At 37.7% G+C, this 24,960-nt stretch overlaps 1 protein-coding gene across 2 annotated transcripts; it reads left to right on the top strand.

Moving 5' to 3' along the window:
• The first annotated feature begins 1,577 nt into the window (after nucleotides 1–1,577).
• Nucleotides 1,578–13,105, top strand: LOC134663719 (transcription initiation factor TFIID subunit 5). Of its 2 annotated transcripts, XM_063520177.1 has the most exons (12): nucleotides 1,578–1,725; nucleotides 1,805–1,990; nucleotides 2,593–2,795; nucleotides 3,149–3,348; nucleotides 3,988–4,189; nucleotides 4,539–4,728; nucleotides 4,841–4,916; nucleotides 5,046–5,183; nucleotides 10,598–10,791; nucleotides 11,098–11,211; nucleotides 12,296–12,485; nucleotides 12,849–13,105. In XM_063520177.1, the coding sequence occupies exons 1-12, from the start codon at nucleotides 1,663–1,665 to the stop codon at nucleotides 13,055–13,057; spliced, it is 1,965 nt and encodes a 654-aa protein (XP_063376247.1). In that variant the 5' UTR covers nucleotides 1,578–1,662; the 3' UTR covers nucleotides 13,058–13,105. The 2 variants fall into 2 exon arrangements, with proteins under 2 accessions (XP_063376247.1, XP_063376246.1); XM_063520176.1 differs by lacking the exon at nucleotides 12,296–12,485 and having other exon boundaries at nucleotides 12,849–13,093.
• Nucleotides 13,106–24,960: the final 11,855 nt, after the last annotated feature.

The raw sequence follows: 24,960 nt of genomic DNA, 5'->3' as shown, positions 1-24,960 counted from the left end.
CAGCGATAATTTCAAGGTAAGAAATATATCAATCTTTAAATAAAAATGAGCGTACTAATTACCAAATTCAAATATAATAATTTAATCTTACTATCCCCGTAAGTCCCGCGGACGCTATATCGCGTCCGAAATTATAATCTAAATTCATCATAGATGTAAAACCTCTCATTGTTTACGAGTAAGCTGGTAAATTGAGACCTTAGGAATTAGCGACGTTAGTAATTAGGAAGTTAGATTATATTGTTTGACTATTTTGTTTTAGAAAGTGAATCATGGCTTGAGCGTGAGATAATAATATAATCCTGGCCCGTCATATGATTTCTTGGAAAAAGCTCAAAGGGCACGTATCTGCTGCATATACAGACTAGTTTTCCGGTGACCAAGAACGCTGCGTGGAGCTGTGGAGCAGAAATGTCCGATAACCGGATAGATGTAATAACAACTTGTAACCATTTGCCATATCAATGTATGTATTCATATGCATTGCTCCTAACATATATACACTAATCCTAATAGGAATGAAAATATTTATATCTTAATAATACGTAACTTTTTGTAACCTTTTATATTTGACGAATTTTTAAATATAGTACCTAATCATTATCTTATAACGTATTTCTTTATTTATTTGTGATATGCTAATTTAAGAGCCCAACAACGTGCACACTAGCACCACTGCTAAAATAAATAATCGTGATTATTTAAGTTAAATTTAAATTTTACAGGTATTTAAAAAAGTGGCCGCTACTGACTGTATTGTGTATTTAAGTACCTTTTGAATACATCAAGCTAGTTTTTATGTTGCTGGATTCGTCAATCTATGAGCTCAAAACAAAAACGGCCGCTTTAGTTTTGAACGGGTAGGTTGACGAATCCAGTAACATAAAGATTAGTTTAATGTATTAAGCAGTGGCGCTAGTGTGCACGTTGATGGGCTCTTAAAAACCTGACCCCAACAAAAAATAAAATAATACAAAAAGAAATTCCCTCTCCGGGATTCGAACCCAGGACCATTAGCTTCCTGAACTGGATTACTGCCAATACCCGCTAGGGGCGCTAGGCTAAACGGGTTGTCAATTCTAATTACAATGGTATCCTACCGAGCGCTAGTAGTATAAACGAACTTTTGAAGGGGACATTTTTTTGTATGGAGTTATCGTTCTTCTCCTAGTGAGTATTGTATTCTTTGATCGCATCGCACCAATTTTGCTTGTTGTTGTTGTTGTTGTTGCGTCGCACCGTTTGCACTCCAAGGATTTATGCGTTAGAGGGAGCAAGTGATATTGCTATATCATTCTACCGCATGGCTGCGTCCCTTGGAGTGGCCGGCGTAAAGCCCCCTCCAGACTATGCGCGTGAATCGCGGGCGAAGCCGCGAACGCGAGTGTGGAGTCGATGTCGCTGTCTGCGAAAATCGACGCCGCACTCGCGTTCGCGGCTTCGCGCCGCGATTCGCGCACGAGTGTGGAGGAGGCTTAAGACCATCGTGTAGAGAAGCCATCAAATTATGATATGAAGTTCTGGCAACATTTTTGTGATGCCAAAATTTCTGTTTGACGTTTGCAATTGCCTGACACTTTGTGTCCTACTTGCATTATTCCTCTTTTAAGTCTTTTAATTAAATTTAGTTTAGTATACTAATTGTGAATTAAGGTGCGAAGAATGGGGGAGAAATCTACGCCACTTCTGGCGGTATTGCAACTGCTGAGAAAATATAACCTTAAGGTAAACTTTACAAAAATACCTGTTGTTTGTATTGCGGTATGCGTTCTTCTTCTAATTGTAATGTATTGTTTTACTTTAGGGTACTGAAGAAATACTTAGGAAAGAAGCAAGTTTGGGAGATGCCGTAATAGAAAACTTGGATTTACCTGAAGTAGAACTTGCTAACATTTTGACTTCACATCATACAGAGAGTGATCCATATAGTTATGAATTCGCCTACGACAGCTTGAAAAAGTTTGTCGAAACTTCTTTAGATGTTTACAAGGTAAGGTGCACTCGTAACGTGTTTAATAGGGACGTATTATTGCATATATTTATATTAGTAAGCATATAATCGTCTAAATGGGACTCCTAAGTGACTATCTTGAATGATTATAAATCTTGTTAGATTTACCATTTGATACATGATTGTAGTGACAAATCTATGCACTATGATCACCTATAGATTCATTTATTTCTGAATACAGATTTCATACCTGGCCACCTTTCACATTTTTCTCTAATATTATTTTATGACATGGCGTACTTTTAAATAACACATTCAAGTATTTTATGAGGAACATTTGTGGTATTATAATAAGTTAAACAAATTTTTTGGCCCAAAATATCTTTATTTCAAAATTTTTTGGTTACTTTAAATACTTACATGGCTTCTATTCTTAACACATTAGCTCCATAGCTCCTACACCAACTTTTAGGAATCTCTAATTTTTCTGATACACTCAAGTTACAGTACACTTAAGTTTGAGAATTAAGTTAAATCCTACTCAATACTTAAGGTACCCAAGCGCATACAATAGGCGCTAATAGGTTAATTGTCTTCACTTATCATTTATTTATATTATACCCTGATGCATTGCATTTCAGCATGAGCTCTCAACACTTCTGTACCCAGTGTTCGTGCACATGTACATGGTGCTCATATTGTACGACCATAATGAACATGCCATGAACTTCATGGAGAAATTTGGACCAGAACAGGAAGACTACTATCAAGAAGATTTGAAGAAAATATCAATTGTTAAAAGCAAGGAACAAATAAAGGGCAATGAACTGGCAGAGATCTATAGGTAACTTACGCCATTTGAAATATCTTCTTAATCTAAAACAGTATTTGTGGTAGTAAGACAGTTTACATATTTTGTATGTCACCATAACCAAAAGACATCCACTGTTAGATATAAATATACCATGTCCATGTACTGGTATACATAGCCTTCATCCAATCCAATGGTTCTGTGATCTTAAGTAAATCATTGGTCCTCCTAGTTGAGGGTATTATAGTAATGTAATTTTGTAAATTTCCTGCATTGAAATAATAACTCCAATTTCAAATACCATGACTGGTCCATATGATTTTGTTTGATTGTTGTATTTAATTGGTGAAATTTGACTAAGTTCTTAATATAATATTTTATTTTAGCACCAACAAATTTGTAGTGCAAATGTCAAGAGATGCATCATCGCAACTCAAGCGTTATCTGCATGAACAAAAGAGTTCTACAGTGATCATAAACATCATCAATAACCACATCCACATAGACATCCACGACGGCCCCGGCCGGACTCTGGCTCAGGTCCGGACTAGCATTGGGAGCATACTTGGAGAAGCACCGAGAAGTGGTTTGACTCTTATTTATTACAAGCCTAAGCACCTCTCCCCATTAATGATCGTGTATTGAGCCTCCATTCTGCCCCCTAATCTCATCTATAGAGATGCAACGGATAGTTGTTTGGCCGGATACGATACCGGCCTGCCCATCAGCCGAATATCCGGTATCTGGCCGCCGAATATTCAGTCGGCGGAACTATACCTACATTTCGGTATTTCAGGTGCGCATTGTGCAGGTTTTGATATTTAATTAAATTTTAATTTGACGTTTCCTGAACGTTCGCTCATCTTCACTTCACTCATTTCTAGGTTCGAAATGAATGCGCGTGCAAGTCAGTGGAATGCTTAAATTGTTTTATAATAATAAACGAGTACGATTACGTCAATTACGACCATGACTGTTTCTTAAATCCAATTTTGTTTATTCCGAAGTCAACCAATGTTACTATCCGGTATCCGGCCGGATAGTAAGTCACTATCCGGTATCTGGCCGGATGTTAAAATTACGGCCGGATACCGGATAGTAACCGAATATCCGGTGCATCTCTACTCAGCTCTCAAAATTGATATTTGAGAGCAGGTGTGATCAAATCACATACTTAAACCAAATATAAACTTAAATGTTTTTACATATTTTGTTATGATTGCAGAGAATCGCACAAAAGTGTATTATGGACTATTGAAGGAGCCAGATATACAACTGTTTCCCGTACCCACTGAAGATGAAGAGGAAACTGAAGAAACTCCAGATAAGCCAAAAAAGAAAAAAGCTAAAAAAGACAACATTTTCATGAAGAAACCTAAATCTGATCCTAATGCACCTCCAAACGACAGAATTCCTTTGCCTGAGTTGTAAGTTGGATATTGAATATGTCATATTCTGTTTGAAACAAACAGTTAATCCATGTTAATTGACAAAGGCATGTTAAGAAATATTTATCTATTGAAATAAATGCATCTCTAATTATAATACAAAGTTTTGATTGTTGAAGTTGTGAGTATATATTGGATAATCTTCCTCATATGGAGTTAAGACTGTAAGCTCAAATAGAAATTATCCAACTCAGGAACATCTGTGATAAACACACAAATGTCAGGGACCTCTAGCTTCGTAGGCAGGGCCGCTACCAACAAGGGTAGGAGGTCGCGAACTTTCAATCCTATAAGAATTTTTCTTAAACCAACTTTTCATTATTTACAGAAAAGAAATGGACAAAATTGAAAAAGGAAAAGCTCTTAGAGAGGCAGCGAAACGTGTGCAATTGGGACCGGAAAGTCTTCCCTCCATCTGCTTCTATACTCTGCTGAACAGCGGCCACACGGCTATCTGTGCTGATATCTGTGACGATTCTACTCTGTTGGCTGTCGGCTTTAACAACTCTACAATCAAAGTTAGTATTTCTATATAAGTACGATAATGACATTCTGAGAACATTGGACATTAAAAAGCTTAATATGGCCGATATGATTTCACTCATTAATAATGCCTACAATATTTAACAGGTATGGACTTTGACACCTGTAAGATTACGTGGAATGAAATCTGCTGAAAAATTGCAAGACATTGATAGAGAAGCAGGTACAGTGCAATTATTTCCTGTAGTAGTCATTCGATTTTCTATCTTAACATAATAATAGTACACTACTAATAGAAGTTTCGTCCATATAATTGTAAAACGAGTTTCTCTTTTTTTGGTATTTTCAACAGGAGATGTTCTTGTACGAATGATGGAGGAAAGAGATAGAGATGCTTGTCGTACGCTATTCGGGCATTCAGGACCAGTCTACAAAGTTTCATTTGATCCATTTAAGAATTTGCTGTTATCCTGCTCAGAAGATGCAACAGGTACTTTTTTTCATACATTGCAATCATAATTCAAATAGTACGTCACTTCTATATATATACATAACTTCCATACGCCTACAATATTTAACAGGTCGTCGGTGTGTGTGTGACGAAGCACGAAGCATTTGTGTAATTCGCTCTGGCTCAATTTTGAATAGGATAAATAGTATAATCAAGTGGAAACTTACGCCGCACCCGTGAAACGAATAACAGTACTCCACCGCAAGTGTTAAACATCGTAAAACGCACCATGGTGAGCTGATTTTGTATAAATATGATAAAAACAAATCTGTTTTGAACACAATTCACACTCACACAAGCAAAACATTCAAAATTAACAGCTAATCTTGGAAAAAAATAACACAAAAATAAGGGTTGAACAACAGCTGATCGAGCATTTTGACATTTGACATTGACAACATAACTGTCAGTGGCTGTTACGTTCGGAAACGCGCTCTAAATATCATATATGCGTTCTGATTCACGCAAAATTAGCAATGACACCCATACAGATAAAATATTGTGCTAAGTGTCACAACAAAATCATCGGTAAACGATATCTTGAATGCTCCATATGCAAGCTTTCATATGACTTGCGTTGTACCAATAAGGAAAAAATATTCAATTTAATGGACAACCAACGCAAAGCCGACTGGACCTGCGTCAATTGTCTCCATAAAAAGCCCACTAGGAGTAAAACTAATCAGCAAACAAGCACACCCATTATGAACAAAAACAAGTTCCACAAAGCATCGACTTCAGGACAAACTAAAAATAAGCAAAACAATGAACAAACTGTAGAAACTACTTCATCTTCTCAGAGGTTGGATAGGTTGGAAAATAACTCATGTCAACAAGAGAGCCAAACAAAATCAGCTTCAGCGTCACCAATTTCAAAGAGTTCAGAGGATAGCATACCGGATTGTGTACAATATCAAGTAAATGTCGACACTAAAAATTCCTTTGAAACTCTATCTGATGACAGTGATGACGAACAAACTGATAGCTCAGCATTAACTTCCACACCAAAATGTGACTTACATAGAAGTCTAAATGAGCTACGTTTAAACAACAGCTACAAAATAGTCGATTTGACAAATAAAATTACAAAGCTTGAAGAAAAATTGCGCTCAGCGGAACTAGAAATCGAAAATTTAGTATCAGAAAATGGCACGCTATCCAAACGAATTGTCGATTATGAATTAAAAATAGAACAACTTACTCATGTCTGCAAATCTACAACGCCAGTAAAAAATAAAAGTGCCACAAAAAAGAATAAGAATGAGGTCACAAGAAACAAATCACAACTGTCACTTGTACAAACACCGAACGAAACGCCCGAAAAGGTAGCAGAGCCTCCTACAGTGAGACCAGACGAGGGCAATGTAGTAAATACGCGTAATAAAGATACTCCACCGATCATGAAAGAAAAATCAAACAAAACAGCAGATTTAGGCACATATTTTAAACCTCTTGGAACTCATAGTGTCACCAAAAATCACAAAAATATATACATAAAACTATTTGAAGAAGATTTTAAGCACCGAACGAAACAGGGTCTAAATAAAAGAAAGCTATTCATAGTATCTGATCAACAGGGGACAAATGTGGGGTCATTTCTACATCAAATGTATGGGGAATATTTTAACATAATATGCTACTCATGCCCAGGAGCTGACACAAAACAGGTTCTTCAAGCAGCGATTAAAGCACGTACCTCACTTACCAAAAACGATTTTTTAATAATACTAACGGGAAGTAATGACTATAACCCTCACAAGATGTTCGCAAACTTATACTACGTTATTGAGAATACTGAAAACACTAATGTCTTAATATCAAAAGTGACTAGTTCTCCCCACCTTAATGAATCGGCCTTAAATAATATGATAGAATATTTAGCCAACCAATTTCAACATTGTGAACTTCTAAATTTAAGCAATGGAGACTGGGCTTCTAGAAATCAACTAAAGATGTTGACCGTAAAAAAAATTGCTCATCAAATAGCTTGTAACCTGTACAACGCCTGGTCGCAAATGCAATTAAAGTTATCCGTCTGTCCCAGGTTATTTGAAACTCGTTTGAGTATTGACGAAGGACCTGAAGTGGCGCCAGATTTGGAAGTATCAAATAGGCAGAAGATAACAGCTGAATCAACGGTCAGGGGCAAATTTTTTTCGTCGCTAACGCCTTTGAAAACAGATTAGGAATCATGCACCAAAATATTTCAGGGGCAATTAATAAACAAGAACTACTCGCCTCTACAATACTAGATCTAGAGAATGAAGGTGCACATGTAGATATCTTATGCTTAAGTGAAACCAATATTCTTCGAGGATCAGAGGCCAACTTAAAAATACAAAACTTCCATGTAGCTGCCCATTACTCCCGTAAGCAAGCAAAAAGGGGAGGAGTTATGATTCTAATTAGAAATACATTGAGCTTTACACCTGTCACAGAAATTATACATCTTGCTGAATCATACGTTTTTGAATGTTGTGCTGTAACTATTCCACAATATAGCATAGTCGTGATCTGTGTTTATACAAATAAGGTTCCAGCATCGCCCTCATCATTGTTCTTTCACAAGCTTGACGAATTACTTCATATCGCTTGTCGTCACAGCAGGAAAAAATATGTACTTTGTGGGGATTTCAATATAGACACTATCAAAAACACAGCAATATCGAAAGAACTTGAGCAAACTTTAAAAACTTATGGTTTAAGATTAACTAATACGAAACCTACGAGAATTACAGCTGATACAGAAACCTGCATAGACCACATAGCAACCAATGTGAAGGACGGGAAAACAATAATACATGATTTAGGTCTTTCTGATCATACGGCACAAACGTTTCTTATGCCTATCAAAAAACGCATTCCTCCTCCAGTAAAATGGTGGTATGAAACTAAGAGGGACTACAGTCAAGAAAATCAAGAAAAGTTTCTCCTGTGTTTATCCTCATTATCTTTCAAGGACGTGTTCGAAGAAAATAATGCAGCACAATCGTTCAAAAATTTTTATGAACATTATCTCCTGTTCTATCAATTATGTTTTCCCATCATTAGAATTAAGGTGACAAGTGCATCGGTTAACTCGAAATGTTTAACAAAAGGCTTACGTGCTTGCTGTCGTAAAAAAAGACAGTTATATTTATTAGGCAGAAAATGTAAACAATGTTTATTAAGATATAAAAACTATACACGCTTGCTTAAACGTTGTATATTAGCGCATAGAAAGACAGAAAACTTAAATTATATAAACAAAAATAGTAACAAATGTAAAGCAGTGTGGAATATTATAAAAAAGTATAGCTCTGCGGACTGTAACAGTAAATCAGTGGATAAAATAGTGATAAATAAAAAATGTATTGTTGATCCTCAAGACATTGCAGAAAGGTTCAATAATTACTTTATTGAAATAGTAAATAATAATTTGATATCTACTACTACCAATGACATTCAAATTGATAATAATAATCTAACAATGTTTCTGAATCCTATCAATGTAAATGAATTGATTAGAATAATTTGTTCGCTTAATAATTCAAATGCTGTTGGACATGATAACGTGAGAACTGACATTATTAAGAAAAGTATGTTAATTATTGCAGAACCGCTCGCTCATGTTATTAATCTTTCACTCATACAGGGAGTCTTTCCTGAAGAGTTAAAAATGGCAGTGGTTAAGCCTCTGTATAAGAACGGGGTCAAAACCGAAATGAGTAATTATAGGCCAGTTACGTTAATACCTATTTTTGCAAAAATATTTGAGAAGGCTATGTATAATAGACTAATAAAATTTTTCGAGAAGAATAATGTAATTAATGAAGAACAGCACGGCTTTCGTAAATCCAAATGCACATCTCTGGCAACATTCAAATTAATTAGAAGTGTGATAGATGCAATAGACAATAAAACGCCAGTTACGGTCCTATTTATGGACATGAGTAAGGCGTTTGATTTTGTATGCCATAAGCGACTACTTGCCAAATTATACAGATATGGTATACGAGGTCCCGCACTCGATTGGATTAAAGACTACCTTGATAACAGGATGCAATGTGTAGAGATTCTCAAGTACTGTAACAATTCTCGATCTATAGAATCTTATAGATCTTCCTATATAAACAATGGTTACGGAGTTCCTCAAGGGAGTATATTGGGACCTTTACTATTTTTAATGTATATCAATGACTTGCCGAATTACTTATCCCACAAATGTATTCTATTTGCAGATGACACATCAATTATAATTAAATGTAATGATATTCTGACATATAATAATGATATAAATTTAGCATTAGCTCAAACCGTTCAGTGGCTCGAAGTAAATAATTTGAAGATTAATATTAAAAAAACAAATTATATTCAATTTCATACAGAACGAGTTATGCCGCCTAACTTAAATGTAAACTATAATAACGATCCTATAGAAGAAGTTAAATATACGAAATTTTTGGGAATAATAGTTGACTGTCATTGCAAATGGCGAGAACATGTAGAGAAAGTCTATTCAAAACTCAACAGTTTTGTGTTTGCCTTGAGACGCACCAGACAAACAGTTTCCACAGAAGCAGCTTTAATGGCATACCATGGTTACGTTAGCTCAACAATAAGATATGGATTAGTTGTTTGGGGTAATTGTACACTAATTAATCAAATATTCTTGGCTCAAAAGCGGTGTGTCAGGGCTGTTTTTAATTTAGAGCGAGGTGCATCGTGTCGACCTTTCTTCATACAGCACAATATTTTAACAGTTGCTTGCTTATATATAGCTGAGGTCTGTATGTTTGTTCATAAATATAAAGATGAATTTATAGAAGCACAACAGATGAGCTCTCGTAATGTTAGACAACAGTACAGGCATAAATTACACAAACCAGCTACAAAACTAGAATTAGCGTCTAAAAATTCATACAGCATGTGCATTACAATTTATAATAAGTTACCAGATGAATTTAAAGGGAAAAAAAATACAACATTTAAGAAAATGATGAAAGCTTGGCTGTGTGAGAAATGTTTCTACAGTGTGGGCGAGTTCCTTAATAGATAACTTAATATTTGCATGGAATTAGGCTAGTTTAATTAAATTTGTATGCTAGTTTGTAGGCACAATGTGGAGATCCTATATACTTACATATTGTAAATAGTTTTAAGACCTTTTTGTAAACCCACTATTGACAAATAAATGATCATTCATTCATTCATTCATTCATTCATTCATTCATTCATTCATTATACAAAAACAGGCTATTTCATCAATCTTGTTTAAACTTTAATCATTATTATTCTACCAGTTGGTCAATTGCAACCAAAAGTTCATACACATATCTCCACATCCTGAGTCCTAAAATATTTTTAAATTTATGGTGTAGATCATTACTTATATATATATCATTTTGTTGTAGTGAGACTATGGTCCCTACAATGTTGGACATGTCTAGTGGCATACCGAGGCCACGTGTGGCCGGTATGGGATGTGAGATGGTCCCCGCACGGGCACTACTTCGCGTCGTGCGGCCACGACCGCACGGCTCGCCTCTGGGCCACGGACCACCATCAACCGCTGAGGATCTTCTCTGGCCATCTCACGGACGTTGATGTAAGGATTTTTTTAATAAGGGCCTTGTTACACATTGATTAGTGTTTAGGCAAGTCCATACATTTGCTACTAAACGTAAGTGAGTAGAAAATGTATAAACTCGCACTTAACAATCAGTGTGTAAACAGGCCCGTGCATGTTAGAAGCATTGGTAGCCTTGCAACTTCAAAGCCACAAGTCTTTGGATATTTTAGTCGCTTTTCGGTAAAAGGAAACATGATAAAGAAACCGGACTAATCCCAACCCAATACATACCTCCCTTATAATATTCTCACATTTCAAGTTGCACCTTTTTTTTACTTTCAGTGCGTGCAATTCCATCCGAACTCAAATTATATAGCCACAGGCTCCAGCGACCGAACAGTTCGCGTGTGGGACTGTTTGACGGGAACTCAAGTGAGAATCATGACGGGCCATAAGGTAAGTTCAGTACGGCTCCATAACCTTTTTCGAGTCTTACTTGTCCCTGCTTTTTTGCCAGCTAAACTAAGTAAAGAGAGGTACTAACGTAAGAATCAAAGTTTAGTTAGGTAACTATCTTTGTATAGTTCGAATATGCTGGAAAAAACGAGAGAAAGGCAGATAGAGAACGATTTTGATAGCACATGTAGTGCAAGGTGCAAGTGTTCATAGAAGTTTGACGTTTAAAAAAACACTTGCTCTGCGTAAGCTATCAAAATCGTTGCAGACGTTTCTTGGTTCAACTCTAACGAAATTTAGATTTTCTATTTTCCCAGTAGACCCTTTGTATGTGCCTACACGTGCTTCAGTTGCTTGCATCGTGTTGGAAGCAACCAGAGTAAACGGTGTAACAAGACAGCATACTGTATGCGTCCTTTAATTGCTCCAGCTCAGTGAAACAATAGCAGATTGTACAACAAGGGCATAAAGTGCTCCATTCTTATCTGAGGCAATTTTTTGGTCTGAGCGACGAAGCGAAGAACAAAATAGTAGACGAGGGTAAAAATGGACATGTATGACCTTGTTGTGCACTCGTGCTTTTCACTTCGATTGCGAGGAAAATAAAATTATATTTTTCACGGCAATTTACACCACGAAATTGTCGTAAAGCGAAAGAACATAATATAATACATAACCAATTCCCGCCAACTAACTTTTATTTTTATTTTTTTTAATTTTCAACATGTGATCAGAGTTTCAGACGCTTGGTTTTCTGCCAAGTCAAACATTTCGGAGCATTTTTGAACGATAATCGACTCCTATTTTATGTGATATACTATATTTAATGACAGAAAATACGGATTTCTAATAAATTGTAGCAATAATAAAATAATATAACAAGTTATGTCATCAACACAATTTTATTGCTCAGTAAAATTGTGCAATATGTTTTAACTGTTTGGCTGTTGAGACCGATTACCTTAGTCTTAGAAGAAAATTTTACTTTTATGCTCTAGAGCATAAAATGCGATTTTATGTCGTCTACGCACGACATAAAGGTGCACATTTTGAGCATGAGAAGTGAAAAAGTGTATTTTTGCAGTGCGCAGTATTCACGCTGCAGTTCTCCATCTGCGGGCGCTGGCTGGCGTCGGGCGGCGGCGGCGGCGGCGGCGGGGAGCTGCTCGTGTGGGACGTGTCGACGGGCGCGCCGGCCGCCGCGCTGCCGCCCGTGCACACCGCGCCCCTGCATGCGCTCGCTTTTAGTCGCGACGGAACTATTTTAGCCTCAGGCAAGTTTTCAATATAAAAGCCGTTACAGACGGCCGCACCGGACCGCGACCTTCGCGAATTTCATATCGTTTTAACCTTTTCGACGCCGTGTCAAAAACACAAAAGCCGTCACGCGGACGCCACGTCACCGAAATGTCAAAACTGAAATTGAATTTTATACATATGCACGTAGATCTATATTGCTCTGTGGTCTGTGACCGACTTATCGGTCTTTGGCGTTGAACCTGCGGTGCGCATATATCGGTCATTGGCGTCCAAAAGGTTAAAATAAGAGCGATTTTTGGCGGCGGTAGGTTCTTGTGACTTGATATTTAGAATTAAAATGACTAAAAGCTTATCTAACATTCATTTTTTGTTTCTAGGCTCTTTGGACTGCACAATCAAACTTTGGGATGTCGCTGCTATAACTGACGAAGTGCCGGTTGAAGATGCACCTAATAACCCGGTGGAGAAAAAGGAAGATAAATTTTTGTTGCGTTCGTTTGCTACGAAAAATTCACCAATAACAAGTTTGCATTTTACAAGGCGTAATCTTTTGCTGGCTGTAGGCACATATGAAGGAAGTACATAGAATAATGTGTTAGAATTAAATATTTTTAATTACATATCTTCTTTATAAATAAACGTGAGCCGCTCTGACGGTAGACCTAAATGAAATTATGCTCAATCGAAAGAGCTTGAAAAAATATCACTTTTGAATCGAGAACATGTATCCGCAAAATTCGTATTGTCGAGTATTTTGCATTTAAAAGTGAAAAAATGTCGACAAAGAATGCAAATGTTCAATTTGTTGATTGTCATTTGACAGCGTTTGTTGCGTTTAGAAACTGCAAACATGCTTACAAGTTAGGTTGGTCGTTTTTTTTTTTAAATAAAAACCAAGACGAATATTACTGTTTATTTGATGACTCCGGTATGTATAATGGTTATTATTTGCATTAAGTTTCGTTTCATATGGATATGTATACCGGTATAATTATTACATAAATTTTTTTTAAGCCAGAACGTGCGATAGTCTGTTACGGCTTTTAAGACGATTGCAACACTGCCTAGACGTCAAACCATTCGGCTTTGGGGTGTTTTGAATTACTAATTTATTCGAAAATACGTGATAAAAACCTGTTAAATAGTGTATTGTGTGTGTTAACAATAAAAAATAGTCACCGAACATAGTGCAAAGTGCAAACGCCATCGTAACGTAACGAGATTTGAACTTCAAAGCGTTCCATGGGAGTATTGTGTTTAGTATTCAAAAATTCGACCTATGCCGCCGTGGCCCGGTGGCAGAATGGCACAGGCACCTGCTGCGATAGCAGAGGACGCTGCTTTGATTCCAGCCTGGGGCACTGGAGGCCTTGGTCACTTTTTAGGGTTCCATACCCAAAGGGTAAAAACGGGACCCTATTAAATACTAAGACTCTGCTGTCCGTCTGTCTGTCACCAGGCTGTATCTCAAGATCTCATGAACCATGATAACTAGATTAACTAGACAGTTTAAATTTTCACAAATGATGTATTTCTGTTGCCGCTATAACAACAAATGCTAAAAACAAATTAAAGAAATATTTAAGCGGGGCCAATGCAATGCTAGGCTGGATATGATATGACCGATGAAATTAGTAAATTTTTATTAATATGTTTTAATATGACATGTTGGTGGCAAACAAGCATACAAGGCTGTTAATGCCGATGGTAAGTGGGAGTTTAGACTAGACCTCTGCTTCTCCAAGGGACTCACATTGCTGACCGGTTACAAATCTATTACACTCTTAAAATATTTAAGCGGGGCCAATGCAATGGTAGGCTGGATATGACCGATGAAATGAGTAAATTTTTATTAATATGTTTTTATATGACATGTTGGTGGTAAACAAGCATACAAGGCTGTTAATGCCGATGGTAAGTGGGAGTTTAGACGAGACCTCTGCTTCTCCAAGGGACTCACATTGCTGACCGAGTAAATTTTTATTAATATGTTTTAATATGACAAGAAGCGCAGCCAAAAAACCTGTAAAGACACACATCGGAAACCGGAAGAACACAACACACAAAGGAATAACTATTAACCAGACAGAGAAAATACACAACAAACTCCCAACCCGGCTGGTCCCCGTGGGGGTTAAGGACCAATCCCTTCCAGCTCCTATAAGAAATAGTCCCAACACTGAAACATTGAAAACAAATAGAACTGAAAAGCTGTACATAGCAACATTGAACTGCCTAACACTAAGAACACAAGAAAGACTTACCGAACTAGAGCTAGCACTTTCTAACATAAAATGGGATATATTAGGATTAAGTGAAGTGCGAAGATTAGGGGAAAGTATTGAAGACCACCAAGAATATATATTATTTTACAAAGGTGAAACAAAAGGAAGCCACGGAGTTGGCTTTATGGTTAAAAAATATTTAGAAAGAAACATTGAGGAATTCAAGGGTATATCAGAGAGAATAGCGGTTCTTAATATACATTTACCAGGATACAATAACAAATGGTCTATAGTCCAAGTGTATGCTCCCACAGAACAACATGATGAAAACGGGAAGGACATTTTCTATGACCAGCTTTCAGCAACCTTACAAGATACATGTAAAAACGTTATGGTGATAGGAGACTTTAATGGCAGGATAGGAACGCAAAGAACTGGAGAAGAAATGATAGTAGGCAAATTCGGACATGGCATCAGGAGCAAAAATGGAGAAAGGATGATTAATATGGCCCAAGAAAACAATCTGTCATTCATGAACAGTTTCTTCAAAAAACAGCCAAGGAACAAATGGACCTGGGTTTCGCCAGACGGATCATACAAGAATGAAATTGATTACATTGCAACTAATAATAGAAAAGTGTTCCAAGACATAAGCATTTTAAACCAGTTCAACTTTAATACCAACCATCGAATGGTGAGAGCAGCGATAGACAATAAAGAACCAAGAAAAAGTAGAAACAAATTCAATGCAGCAAATAAAGTCATGAGCAACAATATTTATGTACACAACTCAAGAAATAACGCAGACGAATTATATAACACTCAGTTAAATGAAATTTATGGATCATTCAAGAAACCTATAAAAAACAAAATAGAAAAAATTGGAACAGAGACCAGGTCATTAATTGAACAAAGAAAGGAGATATTAAAATTAGGAAAAGACAGAAAAAATCTTAAGGATATTGCAGAATTAAGTAAAAAAAATTAGTAATTCTATTAAAAAGGACCAAATGAAAAGAAGAACAGCTGTGTTAAACCACCATATCAAAAAGACTGGAGGAGTCAAAAAAGCCTTAAAAGAATTGACACAAACAAAACAATGGATACCAAATCTTAAAAATAAAACAGGAAAGCAAGTAAGGACAAGGAATAAAATAATTCAAACAGCAACTGATTTTTATAAGAATCTCTACACAGCAGAAGAAAGCACCCCGATCTCTAGTATAACTCTAGTAGACGACGAGACTGAGTTCATACCACCATTTCTTCAGTCAGAAGTAGAAAAGGCGGTTAGCACTCAAAAAATCGACAAGGCACCAGGACCAGACCAGATAACAAATGAGATGATCAGACATTCTATAACTACTCCGGAAAACTTGAGAAAACTCACAGAGATATACAACACCGTTTTAAGTGCGGAACTTATACCATCTCAATGGACCAAAAGCGTCATTATATTACTACATAAAAAAGGAGACAGAAGCATGATTGAAAACTATAGGCCCATAAGCCTTATGTCTAATATCTACAAAGTGTTCTCTAAATTGCTGCTAAATATAATAGAAAGTGTACTGGATGAAGAACAACCCATGGAACAAGCTGGCTTTAGAGCAGGATTCTCAACTGTCGATCATATGCATGTTATAAAGCAACTTATAGAGAAATGCCAAGAATACGGAAAGGCTTTGTACATTGCATTTGTGGACTATAGCAAAGCATTCGATTCAATCAACCATGGTTCGCTTTGGAAAGCTCTAATCCGGCAAGGAGTGCCAAAAAAATACATACGCTTGATTAAAAACATATATTCGAATAGCACAGCACAAATAAAATTAGAAACACTTGGCGAAGAGTTTCCAATAGCTAGGGGGGTAAGACAAGGAGACCCATTGTCACCTAAACTATTCTCTGCCTTACTGGAGGATATATTCAGAGACCTTCAATGGGATACACTTGGCATAAATATCAACGGCTGGACACTTAACCACTTGAGGTTTGCTGACGATTTAGTCCTGGTAACTGACAACGCTCAGACGCTCCAACACATGCTGCAACAGCTGACAGAGGCAAGCAGAATAGTCGGACTTACCATAAATAAATCAAAAACGAACATAATGACAAACAGAGAAGAAAGGCCCATAATAGTAGATAATGAAAATATCGAATATGTACAGAACTATACTTATCTAGGACAAATTATATCATTCAGAGACCAGACAACTTTAGAAATAGAGAGAAGAGTATCAAGTGCTTGGAAAAGATTCTGGTCGCTTAAGGAGATACTTAAAAGTAATTACTTTCCAATGTCAGCTAAGAAAAAAGTTTTCAACTTGTGTATCCTCCCATGTATAACCTATGGCTGCCAAACTTGGGCACTGACTCAGAAACATCTCCAAAAGCTTAGAACCTGCCAAAGAGGAATAGAAAGAAGTATGATGAACATCACATTAAAAGATCGTAAAAGAGCAGATGAAATAAGAGCAAAAACGAAAATAGAAGACGTAATCAAGAAAGTAAGAAAGTTAAAATGGCAATGGACAGGCCATATGACACGGGATAGTAAGGAAAAATGGACCAAAATAATTACAGACTGGCAACCACGAGACGGTAACAGAAAAAGAGGTAGACCAATTAAAAGATGGATGGATGACATCAAGTCGATAGGGGGCGCCACCTGGACCAGAAAAGCCATTGATAGAAAGGAATGGAAGCAGCTGGGAGAGGCCTATGTGTCAGATGACACGCTGAACACTTATCCGGTGAATACGATGTGTTAGTTTCTAAGTAAATTTGTTTATATATTTAATGTAATACTGTTTTAGTTTTTGGCAATAAAAGGCTATTATGATTATGAATATGACATGTTGGTGGCAAATAAGCATACAAGGCTGTTAATGCCGATGGTAAGTGGGAGTTTAGACTAGACCTCTGCTTCTCCAAGGGACTCACGTTGCTGACCGGTTACAAATCTATTACACTCTTAAGAGTGCTATTACATTTCGGGGTTGAGCGAGTTTAGGTATTTTACGCGCTGCGGCAGGCCGTGCGAGCTCAGTATTCCGATCCCTTCTACCACACTCGCACTACAATTATGGATTAAACATTCTTGATCCATCGCGAAGCATATTGAAATCAACCATAACAACACTAACTGTACTTAACTTATAAAGTCCTAAAACTGTTATTTGGTAAGTACGAAAATACTAAATGCAGTGCAAATGTACATAGGGGCTGTTCATAAATTACGTCATCTATTTTTGACCCCCCCCCCCCCCATCCCTCGAATCATCTAAAAATCATGCTTCGGATGACTCTGTTTCCTCCTACGTCATGCTACCATCATCCGATGTCCAGACCCCCCCCCCTCCTCCCATTTGAAACGACGTAATTTATGAATAGCCCCATACTCGTACTTATGAACGTATATTACTCGAAAGAAATTATAGGTACTCGCTTATTTACAAGAATCAAGTTACAAGAAACTGAAGATACACAGGGTCTGATGATGGAGCTGGAAGGTGGCCACGGGTACCAGTCTATCATGTAACTAAACCACTTCGTGTTTGGGCTCGTTTAATTCGTCTCAACAAGATCTTTGACACAAGACAGTATTCAGGGTCTGATGATGGAGCTGGAAGGTGGTCACCATTACCAATCAACCATACAACTAAACCACATCGTGTTTAGGCTCGTTTTATTTATCTCAACAAGATCTTTGACACTAGGTGATACTCAGAGTCTGATGATGGAGCTGGAAGTTGGTTACCGGTACCAATCAACCATGCAACTAAACCACTTCATGTTTAAGCTCGTTTGACTAGTCTCAACAAGATCTTTGACACTAGGTGATACTCAGAGTCTGATGATGGAGCCGGAAGGTGGTCACCGGTACCAATCAACCATGCAACTAAACCACTTCATGTTTAGGCTCGTTTGATTAGTCTCAACAAGATCTTTGACACTAGGTGATACTCAGAGTCTGATGATGGAGCTGGAAGGTGGTCACCGGTACCAATCAACCATGCAACTAAACCACTTCGTGTTTAGGCTCGTTTGATTCGTCTCAACAAGATGTTTGACACTAGGTGATAAACCAAACACGAAGCCCAAACACGAAGTGGTTCAGTTATGTGATAGACTGATACCCGTCGCCACCTTCGAGCTCCATCATCAGACCCTGAGTAGTATCTTGTGTCAAAGATCTTGTTGCGACGAATCAAACGAGCCCAAACACGAAGTGGTTCAGTTACATGGTAGACTGGTACCCGTGGCCACAGTCCAGCTCCATCATCAGACCCTGAGTACTAACTTGTGTCCAAGGTCTTGTTGAGACGAATCAAACGAGCCCAAACATGAAGTGGTTCAGTTACATGATAGCAGTGTTGGCAAAAAATCAATTCGAATTGACGATTGAGAATTGACCGATCAATTCGAATTGACGATTGACGAAACTAATTCTAAATCTACTGATTGAAGATTGACGATTACTAATCGTTAATTCAAATTGATCGGTCAATCCTCAATCGTCAATTCGGATTGACGATTACTTTGTATGTACCTACCTAATGTCCTTTTTATTTAGGCCATTTTTGTGAAACTGACCAAATGCGTTCAAAAGCGGTGTCTGAGTTTACCAAAGGTTCCGAAACATGTTTCCGACGGCTATATGAAGGATGTCCTTTTTGGAACATTTTCGGGACTTTCCTTAAAATTAACCGATAGCGTTCAAAATCGATATCTGAGGTGCCCAAAGGTTTCGAAACTTGTTTCCGAGGGAAATATTGAGAGATGTCCTTTTTTGAGACATTTCTAGAAATTACCCGATTGCGTTTAAAATCGATATCTGAGGTAAACAGACGTTTCTAAACATTTTTTCAACTGCAATATTGAAAGGTGTCCTGTTTTGGGACATTTTAGTGACATTCTTTGAAAGTGACTGATTGCATTCAAAATCGATATTTGAGGTGCAAAATATGGTTTCAACGGCAATATTTAGATTCTACACTTTAGCCGCGTACTTACTTTACTACCTGCATTACACCACCCTGCTGAAAAAAGGTCATTTCTCGGAATTTCCGTCAGAAACATGTCTCGAAACCTTTGGGCACCTCAGATATCGATTTTGAACGCAATCGGTTAATTGGAAGAAATGTCCCATAAATGTCCAGAAAAAAAAGGAAACTCCGTCTGTATTGCCGTCGGAAACATGTTACGGAACCTTTGGAAATCTCAGATATCGTTTTAAAGTGCCAACGATCAATTTAAAAAAATGTCCCGAAATGGAAGGGACATCCTTCAATACTGACGCGCGAAACATTTTTCGGGACCTATGGTCGACATCGATTACGAATATGAACGTAATTGGCCAATTTCGAAAAATGTCCCTAAAAGGGACATCAGTCAATACTGACATCAGGAACATGTTTTCGAACCTCTGGGAACCTCAGATATCGACTTTAAGTCCAGTAAGTAAGTGCTTAAAAAGGACACCTTTGAAAACTAATCTTAGGGAAGGGAAAGGGACCCTAGGTTAATCTAGATTGAGAATTGATTTAATCCGAATTGAGGATTGATGCGTTAATTCCAATTGATTCAATCGGATTGACGCGTCAATCAGAATTAAATCAATTCGAATTGATCAATTCGGATTGATCAATTCGGATTGACGCGTCAATTCGATTGATCAATCCGGATTGATTTAGTTCAGATTGATGCCAACACTGCATGATAGACAGGTACCCGTCGCCACCTTTGAGCTCCATCATCAGATCCTGAGTACTATCTTGTGTCAAAGATCTTGTCGAGATGAATAAAACGTGCCTAAACACGAAGTGGTTCAGTTACATGATAGACTGGTACCCGTGGCCACCTTTCAGCTCCATAATCAAACCTTGTGTATCTTCAGTGTCAAAGATCTTGTTGAGACTAATCAAACGAGCCCAAACACGAAGTGGTTTAGTTGCATGGTTGATTGGTACCGGTGACCACCTTCCGGCTCCATCATCAGACCCTGAGTACTATCTTGTGTCAAAGATCTTGTTGAGACGAATAAAACGAGCCTAAACACGAAGTGGTTTCGTTGCACGGTTGATTGGTACCGGTGACCACCTTCCGGCTCCATCATCAGACCCTGAGTACTATCTTGTGTCAAAGATCTTGTTGAGACGAATAAAACGAGCCTAAACACGAAGTGGTTTAGTTGCATGGTTGATTGGTACTGGTGACCACCTTCCGGCTCCATCATCAGACCCTGAGTACTATCTTAAGTCAAAGATCTTGTTGAGCCGAATCAAACAAGCCCAAACACGAAGTGGTTTAGTTGCATGGTTTATTGGTACCGGTGACCACCTTCCGGCTCCATCATCAGACCCTGAGTACTATTTTGTGTCAAAGATCTTGTTAAGACGAATAAAACGAGCCTAAACACAAAGTGGTTTAGTTGCATGGTTGATTGGTACCGGTGACCACCTTCCGGCTCCATCATCAGACCCTGAGTACTATCTTGTGTCAAAGATCTTGTTGAGACGAATCAAACGAGCCTAAACACGAAGTGGTTTAGTTGCATGGTTGATTGGAACCGGTGACCACCTTCCGGCTCCATCATCAGACCCTGAGTACTATCTTGTGTCAAAGATCTTGTTGAGACGAATAAAACGAGCCTAAACACGAAGTGGTTTAGTTGCATGGTTGACTGGTACTGGTGACCAACTTCCGGCTCCATCATCAGACCCTGAGTACTATCTTAAGTCAAAGATCTTGTTGAGCCGAATCAAACGTGCCCAAACACGAAGTGGTTTAGTTGCATGGTTGATTGGTACCAGTGACCACCTTCCGGCTCCAAAATCAGACCCTGAGTACTATCTTGTGTCAAAGATCTTGTTGAGATGAATAAAACGAGCCTAAACACAAAGTGGTTTAGTTGCATGGTTGATTGGTACCGGTGACCACCTTCCGGCTCCATCATCAGACCCTGAGTACTATCTTGAGTCAAATAAATACATATAGAATGTCAGGTCGTTTCAAATATTTTTAATCCTGTCCGGTAGTTTATTAAACTGTACCATTATAAATTATAATACTATAAAAACAGTGCTAGGATCAAAGTCTCTCGTTGCGGTTTACACGCACACAGAATAGCGTTTTACACGGCGCCCGCCGCACACAATGATAAAAAACCTCGTCGTCGCCGTTGAAAATGTGCGGAGCCGACCGACACACGTCCTGCCTGTACAAGCTCTGCCGCGGCACTGAGCTGGCGAGCGCGCGTCATCGGTAATATAGAGTAGTTTTCAAAAAATTGCCAAAAAATTATAGTAGAATTTCATAAACACTAATGTATACCAACAGTATAAGCAAACGTTGCAGATTGCTTGAGTATGAAAATGACTTCGATATTAAGTAGATTTTCGTAGAAATTGACACTTGTTTCGGAGAGAAAATTGAGTTCGTTTTACTTTGATTTTCTCTTTCTCAAAGGTATGTAGGAAAAATATCGTTTGATATGCCTAAAGTACAGGGTATTAGTAATACCAAATAGCCAGGTTTAGTAGAGTAAACTTCTCAACATTTCCAAATAAGAGCTTGCCGTTCAGTGCTTCACGGGGTTTTTCGGAAACGACCATCAGAAAAAAATTCATTACTAATTTAATAAGTCCTTTTTCTAATATTTACAACGATATTTAAAAAGATAAGAAGACGCTTTTACTGGAACAAGTACTCATTGTTTCTAATAATGAGCACAAAGTCCTGAATTTCGTCGACTAGTATCATCAATTTTGCATTATTTCGACTTTTCTTGTAAGAGCGCTCTTAAAATATTTAAGCGGGGCCAATGCAATGCTAGGCTGGATATGACCCTATGAACCTATTAGCGAGTCCGACTCGCACTTGGCCGGTTTTTCTTAGTAGGTATATGACATTTATTTCAGATGTACTTCATTGTCCGTCTGTCTGTCTCATGAACCGTGATAGGCCTAGGCAGTTGAAATTTTCACAGATGATGTATTTCTGTTGCCGCTATAACAACAAATACTAAAAAGTATGGAACCCTTCGTGCGCGAGTCCGAACCGCACTTGGCCGGTTTTTCTTACAATAGTAGGTATATGACATTTAAGGCTCCGTCACACAGGCGCGTTTGGCGTCGAGCGTGTAGAAAGCCTATTTAAAAAAAAACGACTACTGTCACTGCTCTGCAAAGAGAATAATAATCACTATCTGTGTAAGATGACAGATGCATTATTGATGGGAATTAAAACTTATTTTTCAGTTTAAATGTTTGTGACTACAATACTAACGATGACACGGCACCAACGCGTAAAACAAATATATAAACCTATGCCGAAAATCGTGAGTATCTTCAAACCACATAATTGTTTCAACTTTCATTATTGTTTTGTTGTTGATACATAATTTCTCACATAATTTTGTTACTTGGACAAACCTTGCCACAATTGTTGGTTTATGACAATAGTTCCCATTGTATTCCATATGTGAGACCCATTACATGTTACAAAGTTCATAGCTGATAGCGCTGAACGTCTCTTTGGAAGTACTTAAATACATAGAAAACATCCATGACTCGGTAACAAATATCTCGGCTCATCACACAAATAAATGCCCTTACCAGGATTCAAACCCAAGACCTTTGGCTTTATAGGTAACGTCACCACCCACTAGACCAGACGGGACACAAATTTTATATACAGTATACTCAGTTGTATTTATACATTTCAGAATGGAAGGAAGAACCTTGAAGGAATGTGCTTGACAAACTAAAGCGAGATGAAAGTGAAGTTAAGTCACAAAAGTAATTCAAAGAAACTCTGGAGTTTAAGAACCAGTTGACTCCACTCTGATTATATGATCCAGTGTGAACCAGTGCGAACAACTACAGTGTATGGTGGACATATTTGATATTTGTGTTTTAGACTAACTTCAAAGAATCAAACTTGAGGCTTATCAGTGAATTGAATGAAGCTAATTTTTTAATAATAAGTGATCTGAGTGATGTGAGTGGATGCCGAAGACTGGGCAAAGTGGAGAAGACTGAGCAGGAAAGCAGACCCCGGTGCTAGGCCGGGAAAACACAAGGTTTAAGAAGAAGTAATCTCTGGAGTCAATGTAAGTTGAATATAAGATTAATATATATATAAAAAGATTAGTATATATAAAAAGATATATTTTATGCTGATTCAAATAAAAGTGTAAAATAATAACTTCAGAGTTTGACTTAAATAAATCGTCAGGTGACAACTAAAACAAAATTAATTACTGCTACAATTTCAGAGTCATAGTGAAGCTTAGTACATAGTACCAAAACAAGGTTGATTTTTAGATTCTGCACCCAAAGGCTAAAAACGGGACCCCTATTACCACATTACTAAGGGTTTAGTCTCATTTCTACAGATTCCTATCACAGATTACCAATTCTACAGATTTTCAATTTTACAGATTCCCAAATCTACATAATTTCAATTTTACAGAAGCTTAATTCTACATAATCCCAATTCTACATAATTTCAATTTTACCTTAGGGGTGGCCAGGTGGAACGCTGGGCCTTCAGTAAGAAGTGCATATACTTGGAAAAATTCGACCTATGCCGCTGGGGTCCGGTGGCCAAATGGCACAGGCACCAGCGGCTATAGCAGAGGATGCTGTTTCGATTCCAGCCTGGGGCACTGGAGCTCTTGGTCACTTTTTAGGGTTCCATACCCAAAGGGTAAAAACGGGACCCTATTACTAAGACTCCGCTGTCCGTCTGTCCGTCCGTCTGTCTGTATTTCATGATCTTATGAACCGTGATAACTAGACAGTTGAAATTTTCACAAATGATGTATTTCTGTTGCCGCTATACATACTAAAAAATTAAATAAAAAAAATATTTCAGACCCAATATATATTAAAGCCAATACTAGGCTGTATATGACCGATGAAATGAGTAAGTTTTTATTAATATGTTTTAAATGCCATGTTGGTGGCAAACAAGCATACAAGGCTATTAGTCACTAGAAAGACTAGATCTCTGCTGTGTTAGAAATCTATACACTTTATTAGGGTTCCGTACCCGAAGGGTAAAAACAAGACCCTACTATTACTAAGACTCCTCTATCCGTCTGTCTGTAGGTTGTATCTCATGAACCGTGATAGCTAGACAGTTATAACAACAAATAAGTACTAAAAACGGAATAAAATAAATAAAGTGGGGCTCCCATGCAACAAACGTATTTTTTTGCCGTTTTGTGCGTAATGGCACGAACTTGGCC

Source organism: Cydia fagiglandana, chromosome 4, assembly GCF_963556715.1.
Source record: "Cydia fagiglandana chromosome 4, ilCydFagi1.1, whole genome shotgun sequence".
Lineage (NCBI taxonomy): Eukaryota > Metazoa > Arthropoda > Insecta > Lepidoptera > Tortricidae > Cydia > Cydia fagiglandana.
Note: the sequence above shows the minus strand (reverse complement) of the source record. Positions and strands in the feature narration are given on the sequence as shown.

Coding starts and splice junctions, on each gene's coding strand:
- LOC134663719 (XM_063520177.1), top strand. CDS start 1,663: ATGGGGGAGAAATCTACGCCACTTCTGGCGGTATTGCAACTGCTGAGA. Junction 10,792..11,097: donor GCCATCTCACGGACGTTGAT/GTAAGGATTTTT, acceptor TTTTACTTTCAG/TGCGTGCAATTCCATCCGAA. Junction 11,212..12,295: donor GAATCATGACGGGCCATAAG/GTAAGTTCAGTA, acceptor GTATTTTTGCAG/TGCGCAGTATTCACGCTGCA.